The following is an 11,756-nucleotide window of genomic DNA, read 5'->3' on the forward strand; positions in this document are numbered from 1 at the left end:
TAGAAATACAGTATTTGACAAATACATCTTCATATTAATAAAACCATTCTAAAGTTTTAATTCTTGAGTAAATAGGTGATATTTTTTAATGGAAGAGGACAAAGTAAACAATTATGCTGTGCATTTGTGCTGGCTCATGGGAAATTTTGCTTTTTTGAGATTATGCAAATAAGTTTGTTTGGAAAAGTGCACCATCAATTTATTTCAGTAAAATAGTGTAATTTGTTCTAAAGTGTGCTAACTTTGCCCAATGTGGAACTTTCATCCCTGAAATTTAAATATTGCATACCCTCAAAGCAACCACTAGAGCACTCTTTTGAAAAACTTGTTTTATATACACGTTTCCTTAAATCATTTCTACCATAGGCTAGACATTCAAATTACCGATATTTCAGCATCTTGGTGCACCTCTGCCATGGAAGAAGTGGTGTCAAAGAACATTTGGAACAGGGTGGTGGCCAGAATGGTAACTGCATGATCAAATTCCTCAGTAAAGATAGGGTGATCATCATTTACTTGGATTCCTGAAAAGAGTGGCAGAATGTAAGAAACGTAAATTACACAAAAATGCAATTTCTGGTTTGAAACCAATGGAATGGTATTGCCTACTCTATAATCTCCTAAATTGGGGCATGTAACATGCCAATTTGTCAGAATTGATAACTACTTTTATAAGAATGAGCAAAGCATGAAAGGTGGGTCAAATGGCATGTTTTAATTTGCCAAAGAGTAAATATGTTGAATACTTGAGTAATAAACAAAATGAAGACTTCAAATTTCTCCATCCACTAAGCCCTTTCTCTTCATTTCTGTTTTGCTTAAATCTGGACCCTCTTTGCTAATATCTGAACCTGCTGGCCTAATTCAGGATTCTTCAGAGAAACCCTCTCCACAATCTCAACGCTTGCTGTCCCCACAACACAATGGACAAATATCTACATCTTGACCCCAGCTCATCCAACAAAAGATAATCAAATCTACATTCTTCTTTGATCCTAGGTCAGTTTTAGGATTTAATCGGAAGTGGAACTCTCACGGTTTTTCAACAATGAAAGCATTTCTGAAAAAGATTAATAAACTATTTTGGATCATCTGATTTGGCTGATTCAAATCATATTAAGGTACTTATTAATACTGTACATTGGAGATTCCACAGATGTTAGAAATCCAAAGCAACACTCACAAAATGCTGGAGGAACTCAGGATTTTTTGTGTGTTGCTATTGATACATATCAGGGTACATATTAGCTATCATCTCAAAAATATTCTTCCCAATAAAGATTCATGTATCTGCCATACTGATATTTTGGCGTTATTTTTCTTAAGAATTGATGTATTAATCTGACCACTTCATAGCCAACATATTAATGTTTGAAATAATATTCTCATAAATTTGAGCTCCATTGAACAGACATGACAACTAGCAGTGTAACCCAACAGTGCTTTATATGTATATATAGATAACAGTTCTGTCAATGTAATAATGCTATACTTAAGAAATATTGATGCCTAAAAGGGTGTTATTAATGAATCTGTCCCAAAATTAAAAGCAAGTAGTCATTAATGTAAGAATTTGTTGGGTGCATAATTTTGTTCTGTTGGAGAAATTTATAATAGTTAATTTTCTTTCAAACCCTATGTAGAGACATATATAGCAGCTGAACATGTAGTAGTCTGATACTGGAGTGTAGACCTTCAGCAATCCTTTAGAGATCTCTCTAAAGTTCTTCAGACCTTCCTACTTACAACAGTTGTACAGGAAACAAAACAAAGATCTGACAAGCACACCAGTTAGTTAACTTACCAGCTTTAACATGTGCCATTACATGCAGAATGAGAACAATAAACTGTCCTACATTGTTGAGCCAGGTTGATTTGATGTACAGTATCCGGTTGTTAGCATCATAGTAAAAGCCATTGGTGTATGACCTATTTTTGCAGTGGATGCCTTGTTCATTGGGAACGTCATCAGCCATGAGAAGGGTTAATGGAGTGTGGTCAAAACTACTGTAGAGTAGGTGAGTGATAGAACACCCAAATCTGTAGATCACAAAATGATGTGGACTCAGGTTGCCTAAATCAGCTGGAATGAGACTGTTGTCACTCAGTGGAGTGGGATCTGGTAGATTATTACGGCTTTCTATAAAGAGAAACATATTAATGATCTAAATTAAGATATTTGTAATGTCATAGGTACGGCATGGAAACTGACCCTGCAGCCTAACAAGTTTGCAATGACCATCAACCACTCATTTATACTAATCCTACGTCAATCCCATTTTATTCACCCCAAGTTCTCATCAATTCTACCCCCGATGCTATCACTCACATGCACACTGAGGCCTATTTACAGTGGCCAATTGACAGACCACACTCACATCTGGAAGAAACCCACAGTCACAGGGAGAACACGTAAACTCCACAGCATCCAAGATCAGGTCTCTAGCATTGTGAAGCAGCTGCTCCACTGGCTCTGTTCCTGTGCAGCCTGTGTCTTCCACGTGGAAGATGGACAAACATAGTCAAAATAAAATGAAGCAATACTCTCAGTTTTCTTACTCATTGCTCCTACTTTCCCTGAACATTGACAATTAATGTAAATAGATATTTTGTTTTGGAAAGGTATTGCTGTTGTTTGTATTCTCTGCCAAATATCCCTTCTCCCACCCTGACCTCATTCCCTGGAACACTATTTATAATCGGCTTACCCATGCCGTTCCCTTTGAAAAGGGCAATACCTTTCCCTCTCTAATTCCGGCATTCTCACATGGTGGTCAGATGTTAACAATCTTTTGAGTAGGACACCTGTATGGAGCTGGCAAGGTCCTGTTTAAGTTGGAAGACCAAGAATAATAATTATTTTGCATCAATTATGCTCAGTTTACACCCAGTAATTAGATAGTAAATTGTTTTGGCAATAAGCCCCAAGACATTAAGAACACCTAGGCCCTTGTGTATCCCCACTCCTAGGGATTCACTATCCCTATTTTGGGGACCACAGCAGCTACCCTTCAAAACTGGACAGTGCTTTTTATTATTTTATAATACGCAAGACATGAAGCTGCATGGTAGCATAGCATTTAGTGCAATACTATTACAGCAATATCGACCCGGGTTCAGTTCTGCTGCTGTCTGCAAGGAGTTTGAACATTATCCTCAAGACCATGTAGGTTTCCTCCGTGTGCTCTGGTTTTCTCCCACATGCCAAAGACACATGGATTTGTAGGTTAATTGTTCACATGAGTGTAATTGGTCTGGAAGAGTCTGCTATCATGTTGTTTCTCTAAACAAAGTCAAAATGGTTGAAAATCAGTGTTATGATCCAGCACTATTATCCCATTAGAATTAAGAGGGAATCAGTGAGTGAGTTGGGTTTATGAAACTACACTATCAATCCAGTAGCTGTGGCTAATTCTATAGGAAGATGGCTGCAGAACTGTCTCAGTCAAATTATGCAAAAATACTTACGCAACAAAAATCCTTCCCACCTTCTACTGTCTTAAAATAATAAGCAGGCAGAACTTTCAGTCAGGGAGGGAAATTGTGGAGGAGGGCTTTCAGCAGGAGAGTTTCCTCAAACCAGTTACTTGCCAGATTGCCTCAACCTCCCACAAAAGCAATATCAAGCACCTTGTGTCAGATTACCGTACACACTGAGACACCAGGCACCAGGAAGTCTAATAAGATAATAATCATGCACAAACATCACATTAAATAGAGCCATAGAGTACTTCAGGATAGAAACAGGCCTTTCAGTCCACCTAGTGTATGTCAGCCTGGCTTTCTGACTAGTCCCATCTGCCTGCACGTGGACCATAATCCTCCATGCATCAAACTTCTCTTAAATGTTGCAATCAACCCTATATCTAGCACTTCTGCTGGCAGCACACTCTGCATGAAGTAGTTTCCTCTTAGATTCCCCTTAAATTTTTCACCTTTCATCCTAAACCTATGATTTCCAGTTCAAGTCTCACCCAACCTGAGAAAAACCCAGCTTGCATTAACCTTATCCATACCCCTCATAATTTTGTATCATATCTCCCCTCATTGTCCTGTGTTCTCGAGAATAAAATCCTCACCTACTCAACCTATCTTCATAATTCAAGCCCTGGCAACATCCAGGTAAATTTTTTCTCGCACCCTTTCAAGCTTATTGATACCTTTCCTGCAGGTAGATGACCAGGTGGCCTCACTGTCTTATACAATTTCAAATTAATGTCCCAACACCTGTACTCATTTCCCCAATTGATGAAGGCTGAGGTGCCAAAAGCTCTCTCTATGACCCTATCACTTGTGATGCCAAAAGTAAATAGATTAGACAAGGTTAGTTGGCTTTGATCAGTGATTGTACAATTAAACTAAAGTACTTTCTGTTAAGAGTTTATTTAATACAAAATACTTGGCATAAATTCAATGGCAAATTATCTATAGTGTTCAAGTCAAACACAGTGAATAATTTGTATTTTATCAACTCCCTACCTGCCTGCAGTTCATGTTGATGGTTTATTAATGTTTGTTTAATTTCTTCCAGTCTTTTCAGAAGTGGATAGGACAGTAGGATCTCAGTAAGTTCCTCATTGTAAGGAAGGTTTGAATCAGGGATTGGCACTTCTTCTGTATAAACAAAACAGTCGTAGATATAATAGATATTTTATTAATTCCAAAGGAAATTACAGTGTCACAGTAGCATTACTAGTGCACAGATATAAATATTAGAAGAGAAGGAGAAAAAGTAAAATAATAAGTTACCACAAACAGTCTAACACACAAAATGCTGGAGGAACTCAGCAGGTCAGACAGTGTCTATGGTCATAGTAACACATACAAAATGCTGGAGGAACTCAGCAGGTCAGACAGTGTCTATGGTCAGAGTAACACACCCAAAATGCTGGAGGAACTCAGCAGGTCAGACAGTGTCTATGGTCAGAGTAACACAGACAAAATGCTGGAGGAACTCAGCAGGTCAGACAGTGTCTATGGTCAGAGTAACACACACAAAATGCTGGAGGAGCTCAGCAGGTCAGACAGTGTCTATGGACAGAGTAACACACACAAAATGCTGGAGGAACTCAGCAGGTCAGACAGTGTCTATGGTCAGAGTAACACAGACAAAATGCTGGAGGAACTCAGCAGGTCAGACAGTGTCTACGGACAGAGTAACAGAGTAACTCTTTTACTCTTTTCCACAGATGCTGCCTGACTGCTGGGGATTGACACAGGACTGTGGGGAGAGAGTGGGACAGGACTTGGTCTGAGGTATACAGGGTAAACAGGAAGGGAGCCAGTAACATTCCCCATGGAGTCCCATTGCTGCTTATAGCCATGTCTGACACACAGCTCTGAAGCTGCTTATACTGTGGTCTGCCAGTCAGGTAGTCCATTTTCCAGGATACAATGGAAGTGCCAATCTGCATTGAACAGAGCCTCTACCCCAGCAATAAGCGCTGTATGGTATTGAAGGCACTTCAGAAATAAAAAAAAACATGATCCTCACAGTTTTCCCTTGCTTATCCAAATGTTTTGTTTATACATTTCTCAGAGCAAAGTCCCATCATACTCTTTAATTAATTAGTGACAATAAATGCAGATTAGATGATAGAAAGTTAACATCACTCAAGGCTTTGACGTCAAATTTTTAGGTCAGAAATTTCCAAATCTGGAAGGGGTTGGAAATCTATTAGGATTTGGCAAGAATAGAGAAATACAGGTATATCTGAAATTAAATGAAAAGCAGGCTTCAAGGGCCAGGTATCTTATTCCTGCTCATAATTTGTATGACTATTGGACTGAATGCTAATGAATCCCCAAGGCCCGATATCCTACATGCCAGGGAACTAGAGGGAGTAGCCATGGAAACAGTGACTGACATGGTTCAAAATTCTACAGTTTATGGAATGATTCCTGCAGATTGGAAGATGTAATGTTATTTAAAATAAAAGATGCAGAGAGAGCAGGGAACTATAAACCTATGAGACTAACATGAGCAAGAGGGCAAGTGATAGAGTCTTTTACAAAGGATGTGATAACAGAGCACTTGGAAAATATCAACAGGATTAGAACATAGAATAACACAGCACAGGGGTAGGCCCTTCAGCCCACGGCATCCTCACCAAAAACAAAGTCAATATGGATTTAAGAAAGAAAATATTGTTTGACAAATGTATTGGAGTCTTTTGAGAATGTTGCTGATAGAATAGATAAAGGAGAATCAAGGAATGCGATGTATTTGGATCTTCAAAAGGCCTTTGATCATCTCTACATAAAAAGTTAGTGTTCACGATTAAAGCACAAGGGTTTGGAAATATTAACTGGCATGGACAAAAATCTACACTCAGTGGCCACTTTCGTAGGTACACCTGCTTATGAATGTAAATATCTAATCAGCCAATCATGTGGCAGCAACTCAATGCATAAAAGCATGCAGATATGGTCAAGAGGTTCTGTTGTTGTTCAGACCAAACAGCAGAATGGGGAAGAAATGTGATCTAAGTGACTTTGACCATGGAATGATTATTGGTGCCAGACAGGGTGGTTTGAGTATTTCAGAAACTGCTGATCTCCTGGGATTTTCACATACAACAGACTCTAGAGTTTACAGAGAATGATGCAAAACTTAAAAAAAAATACAGTGAGCAGTAATTCTGTGGTCAAAAACACCTCGTGAATGAGAGAGGTCAGAGGAGACCAGCCAGACTGTTTCAAGCTGACAGGAAGGCAACAGTAACTCAAATAATCATGCATTACAACAGAGGTGTGCAGGAGAACATTTCTGAATGTACTACATGTAGAACCTTGAAGAGGATGGGCTGCAGCTGCAGAAGATCATGAACACACACTCAGTGGCTACTTTATTAGATACAGGAGGTACCTCATAAAGTGGCCACTGAGTGGAGTTGATAGCCAGGAAACAGCACAAGAACAAATGGGAAATGTTCAGGGTAACAGGGATGTCCAGTAGGGGAACTGCAAGGATCAGTATCAGAATACACATCACAGATTTGAATGAGGGAACTGAATGTAATATTTCCAAGTGTGATGATGAAACAGAACTAGATGGGATTGACTGTTGTGTATTGCATGCATAGAGCTTCAAGGTGATTCAAAAAAGTTCATTGTGGGGGAAATTGCATGGCAGATCTTACATAAGGATGGAAAACAAATGCAGAATATAATTTAAGAGGTGCTAGATTGGGAAATGTTGGTGAGAACAGATCTGAATGTGCTTCTATATTGTCACTGAAAGCAGTTAAAAAGGCAAGTGGCATGCAGCTTTCATTACCAGAGGTTTTGAGGGATACAAGGCTTTTGCGAGAACACAGTGTGCACCTTAGACTTCCTTTACTGAAAAATATACTTTCCATGGAGGAAGTACAACTAAACTTCACAAGCTTGATTCCAAGGGTAGTGGGATTTTCATATATGCAGTGGTTGACTTGGTCTGTAATCAGTAGAGCTTAGAAGAATGAAAGGAATCACACTGAAATGCACAACATGCTGAAAGACGAGTGAAAAATCAATAAAAACTGCAGACGATGGAGATCCGAAACAAAAACATAAAATGCTGGAAAGCACTCTGTTGGCGAGGTCCCATCAGTGAGAAAAGGTAGTGATCTTGAGAAATTCTCTGTCATAAAAGACTGAAGACGCCAAGTTGTTGAATGTATTTCAGAAAGAGATCGATTCTGAGACCCAAAAAAATCCAGTGTTTTAGGGAGAGAGCTGATAAACAGTCAGCTATCATTAACACAAGAGATTCTGCAGATGCTGGAAATCCATAGCAACACACACACAAAATGCTGGAAGAACTAGGCAGGTCAGGCAGCATCTATGGAGAGGAATAAACAGCCGATGTTTCAGTCCGAGATCCTTCAACTTGACTGCTATGATTGTATTGAATGGCAAAGCAACATGATGGGCCAAATGGCTAAGTCTCACTCTTATGTTTTATCTTCAAAGAGGGAAAAATCTAACTGCTGGTCAGTGACTACCTGTGTGCTCTTGCGTAATGGTGTGGGGCTGGTACAGTCCTGAGCTTGGCCATGTAAATTGTTGTGATATGAGCAGAACCACGCAGAATAAATGGCTTGGGAAGCTAATAAATCTTGAGAACCATAACAATTCAAGCAGCTTTCTGATATCTATGTTTAACAATATGTTAGACATTGCCACCTGATTTAACCTGTAATAGTATGTTACTGATACTGTTGCTGCTGTTTTCCTTATAAAATTCAGCACTGATGTTGAAAAATTATGCAAGGGATTTCAGACTCACCTTTTGTCAAAGATGAACATGTTTCTTGTATTTGAACAGCGCTTGATTTTTTTGCACTGTCAACATGATCTAGTCTCTGCAGAGCAAACAATGAAACATGGAGTTTCACTGGCTTTGTAGTTAAGATAAATGGAATACTAGCAGTTACATATTGACTTTGTCAAGTATTTCAAATCACCACAAAACATTTCACACCCAGTGAATTACTGAAGAAATACAGCATTTAGTTTGAATATGGAAAGCTCTCATAAACAGCGGTGTGATGTCTAGGTAATCCCTTTTAGAGATGTTGATTAAAGAATAAATTTGGCCAGGACGCTGACAATAACTCAACAGTTCATCATGGAAACAGTAATCCCTCACATTCACTGTTCAGTATATACATGTTCTTAAAGGGAGTTGCCTCTATTTGTTGCATTCTCACTGAGTCAGAGTTATAGAGCACAAAAAAGGTCCTTCAGCCCAACCTGTCTATGCCTTCCTGAGCTAGTCTGCATTTGGCTCATAGCAAACCTAAATGCCTAGATGTTTTTTAAATGCTGTATTGTATCCTCCCCAATGCCCCTTCCTTCACCACTTCCTATGGAATCTTGACTGAGGTTATATTTTTTCGTGCTCTCTCAGGTAACCACATGGCAGCCACATCATATAACTATTTCAGGTTTCAATGACCTACTTAAAACATTCTAATACTTAATATCTGCTTTACCATGATGAACCACTGAACTCATTCCTGTGCTTCCTGAATTAAAATGTTTCAATCTTTTTATGTACCTTATGTAGATGTTGCTCCATTTACATAATGTACATTGTATACATATCATAATGTAATGGAGATCACGGAGAGCTACTCAAAGGCCTACTTGTGATTCCACCAACTATTTACTGACGAGATTTCACCCTCCCATTACTGTTACATGTGTTAAACATTATATTAAGTGTCATTTATTACACAGAGTTGCTGATTGATGATAAAGCTATGGTCCTTGTTTTATTTATTACCTCTGGTTTTATCTGGTCTTGAGTGGGCATATCCAAACTACCTGGAGATCCATACAGTTCTTGTGCCTTTTCAATCATTTCTTTGGAGATAGTAATGTGTCCAGAGTTGATTTTATAAACCAAGCTGTGTAGATTAAAAAATAGTTCCTCAAGTTGCTGACTTACTCCATCTCCTAAAAATAAAATATGGAGAGTTATAAACATTAATAATTATTTGGGATAGTAACAATGTTACATGCCAAGGCTGGTGCTATAAATCGCTTTTCTTTTGTAACCACTGCATTTCTATTGCTGCCTCCTTTGTGTTATATGGTGCTAATTTGCTCAAATATTTATATTACACTGTAATAATATCATCCTTAAGAAATAAATATCACATCTGACTGTATTTGTAGATAAGGTTGTGATTTACATGCTGTGCTTAATTAACATCCTGTCTTCTTGATCAATAGATGAAACGATAATCTCAAATCAGCCAGAACCCATTGATGAAATTAAAGTGATGAAATCAAGTGTTAAGTGTTATGTTTATGTTTTTTGGACTTCAAGACCTGAGCCTCCATACCCATACTGCACACCTACATGAAACGTTGCCATAGAAAAGCAGCATCTATCATCAGAGATCCTAACCAACCAGGCCATGCTCTTTTCTCACTGCTTCCATCAGGTAGAAAGTACAAGAGCCTCAGGACTCGCACCACCAGGTTCAAGAACAATTACTACCCCTCAACCATCAGGCTCTTGAACAAAAGCGGATTACTACACTCATTTAAGGACTTTGCTATATTGTTATTTCATGCTCGTTATTTATTGCTATTTACTTATATCTGCATTTGCACAGTTTGCTTACAGTTAACAGTTCCTGATGTTTACAGTTTACAGTTACTGTTCTACAGATTTACTAAGTATGCCCGCAGAAAAAGAATCTTAGGGTTGTATGTGGTGACGTGTATCTAGTCTGATAATAAATTTTACTTTCCACTTTGAACATTTACCTGCTATAATCAAACTTGTGTATTGGTAGCCAGCTTTAACAGGGTTAGATGAATTCAATAAAACATAGGGCAACGTTCCCAAAGGATATGGAAATTCTCAAAATGAGTTCAACATTATACAGAAAAAAATAGTCTGCTATGATATTGGCTGCCTCCCGCATAGCCCCAAGGTCACAGAATTATAGCACACAAAAAAACAGCCATTGACCTATGTCCATGCTGACCATTGTATTGATTACAATACTAGTCCCATTTACTTGCATTCGTTCCATAGCCTTCTTCCCCATTTGATCTAAATGCTTGTCTTGATGCTTATTAAATATTGAGAGACTTCTTGCTTCTATTACCTCTTCAGGCAGCGTAAACCAAATTCCAACCACTCCCTCTGTGTAAAAGTTCTCCTTCAGATCTTCTTGTGTATGGAGGGACATGGTCCAGGTGCAGGTTAGTGGGACTAGGCAGAAAAATGGTTCAGCACAGCCAAGAAGGGCCAAAAGGCCTGTTTCTGTGCTGTAATGACCTATGGTTCTATGGTTCTGTAAACTTTCTATCTCCCACCTTTCAACTACGTCCACCACCAAAGGAAACAGACGAAAAGTGTGGCTGAAAGGAAAATACAGTATACCACTCCTTTACACAGTGAGTCCCAGGCTGGTAGAGGTCTGGAACTTGCTGTCTGAGAGGGCAATGGAGACAGAACAACACATACAAAATGCTGGAGGAACTCAGCAGGTCAGGCAGCATCTATGGAAAGGAATAAACAGTTGATGTTTCTGGCTGAGATCCTTCAACAGTTGGAGGCAGAAGGCCTTATTGCATTCAAAAAGTTCTTGGTAAGTGCTGTGACCTGCAGGACTATGGAGCTGGAGTTAAAAGCCTAGACAGCATGAAAACAATTACTTCCTTCTGTGTTACAAGTCATCTAAGGATCTGAAGAATTGCATTGGTCTGATATTTAATTGTAACTTTCAAGGAAAAAGCAGTCCAATATATTTTGTACAGCACTAACTTTAGGAACGCAAGATATTTTTGGTTTCTTTGCTGCATTACTGGGGTCACTGACATGGTAGTTACTGGTACCACTGTCAACTTTGTTACCTTTTGTTTTATCAGAAGTTTCAGCATCAGCTGTCGTTGAGGTTTCCAACTTGTCTACTATTATCCATTTTCCTTCCATATTTTGGCATTCGTAAGGGTTTAAACATTCTAACAATTCCTAAAGTAATACAAAAAGAGACACTTTTAAAATGCGGTCTCTCCAATTCAATCGAACTCCCAGCTATTCATGAGTGACATCAAAAAGCCCATCTGCACACAAAGAGAATGGAAACTTGCACCCGTGATCCAAAAGGTATGAATGCCTAGAGCCAATTGCAACATTCAAGAAATTGACAGAAAATTTTTGGACGAGTGCCTTCATGGATATGTAATAAAATGAGCTTGTGCCACATATAAGACACAACCTAAATGAAGTTAAGAAGCAAAAC

The 11,756-nt window shown here is 38.7% G+C and overlaps 1 protein-coding gene across 1 annotated transcript; it reads right to left on the minus strand.

Annotated features, from left to right (window-relative positions):
• Positions 1–311: 311 nt before the first annotated feature.
• LOC132385047 (uncharacterized) lies at positions 312–11,446 on the minus strand. The gene is made up of 6 exons (XM_059956751.1): positions 11,368–11,446; positions 9,275–9,447; positions 8,273–8,348; positions 4,480–4,614; positions 1,805–2,140; positions 312–524 (listed from the first exon to the last, which is right to left on the minus strand). The coding sequence occupies exons 1-6, from the start codon at positions 11,444–11,446 to the stop codon at positions 376–378; spliced, it is 948 nt and encodes a 315-aa protein (XP_059812734.1). The 3' UTR covers positions 312–375.
• Positions 11,447–11,756: the final 310 nt, after the last annotated feature.

This window comes from Hypanus sabinus, chromosome X2 (assembly GCF_030144855.1).
Source record: "Hypanus sabinus isolate sHypSab1 chromosome X2, sHypSab1.hap1, whole genome shotgun sequence".
In the NCBI taxonomy this organism is placed as follows: Eukaryota; Metazoa; Chordata; class Chondrichthyes; order Myliobatiformes; family Dasyatidae; genus Hypanus; species Hypanus sabinus.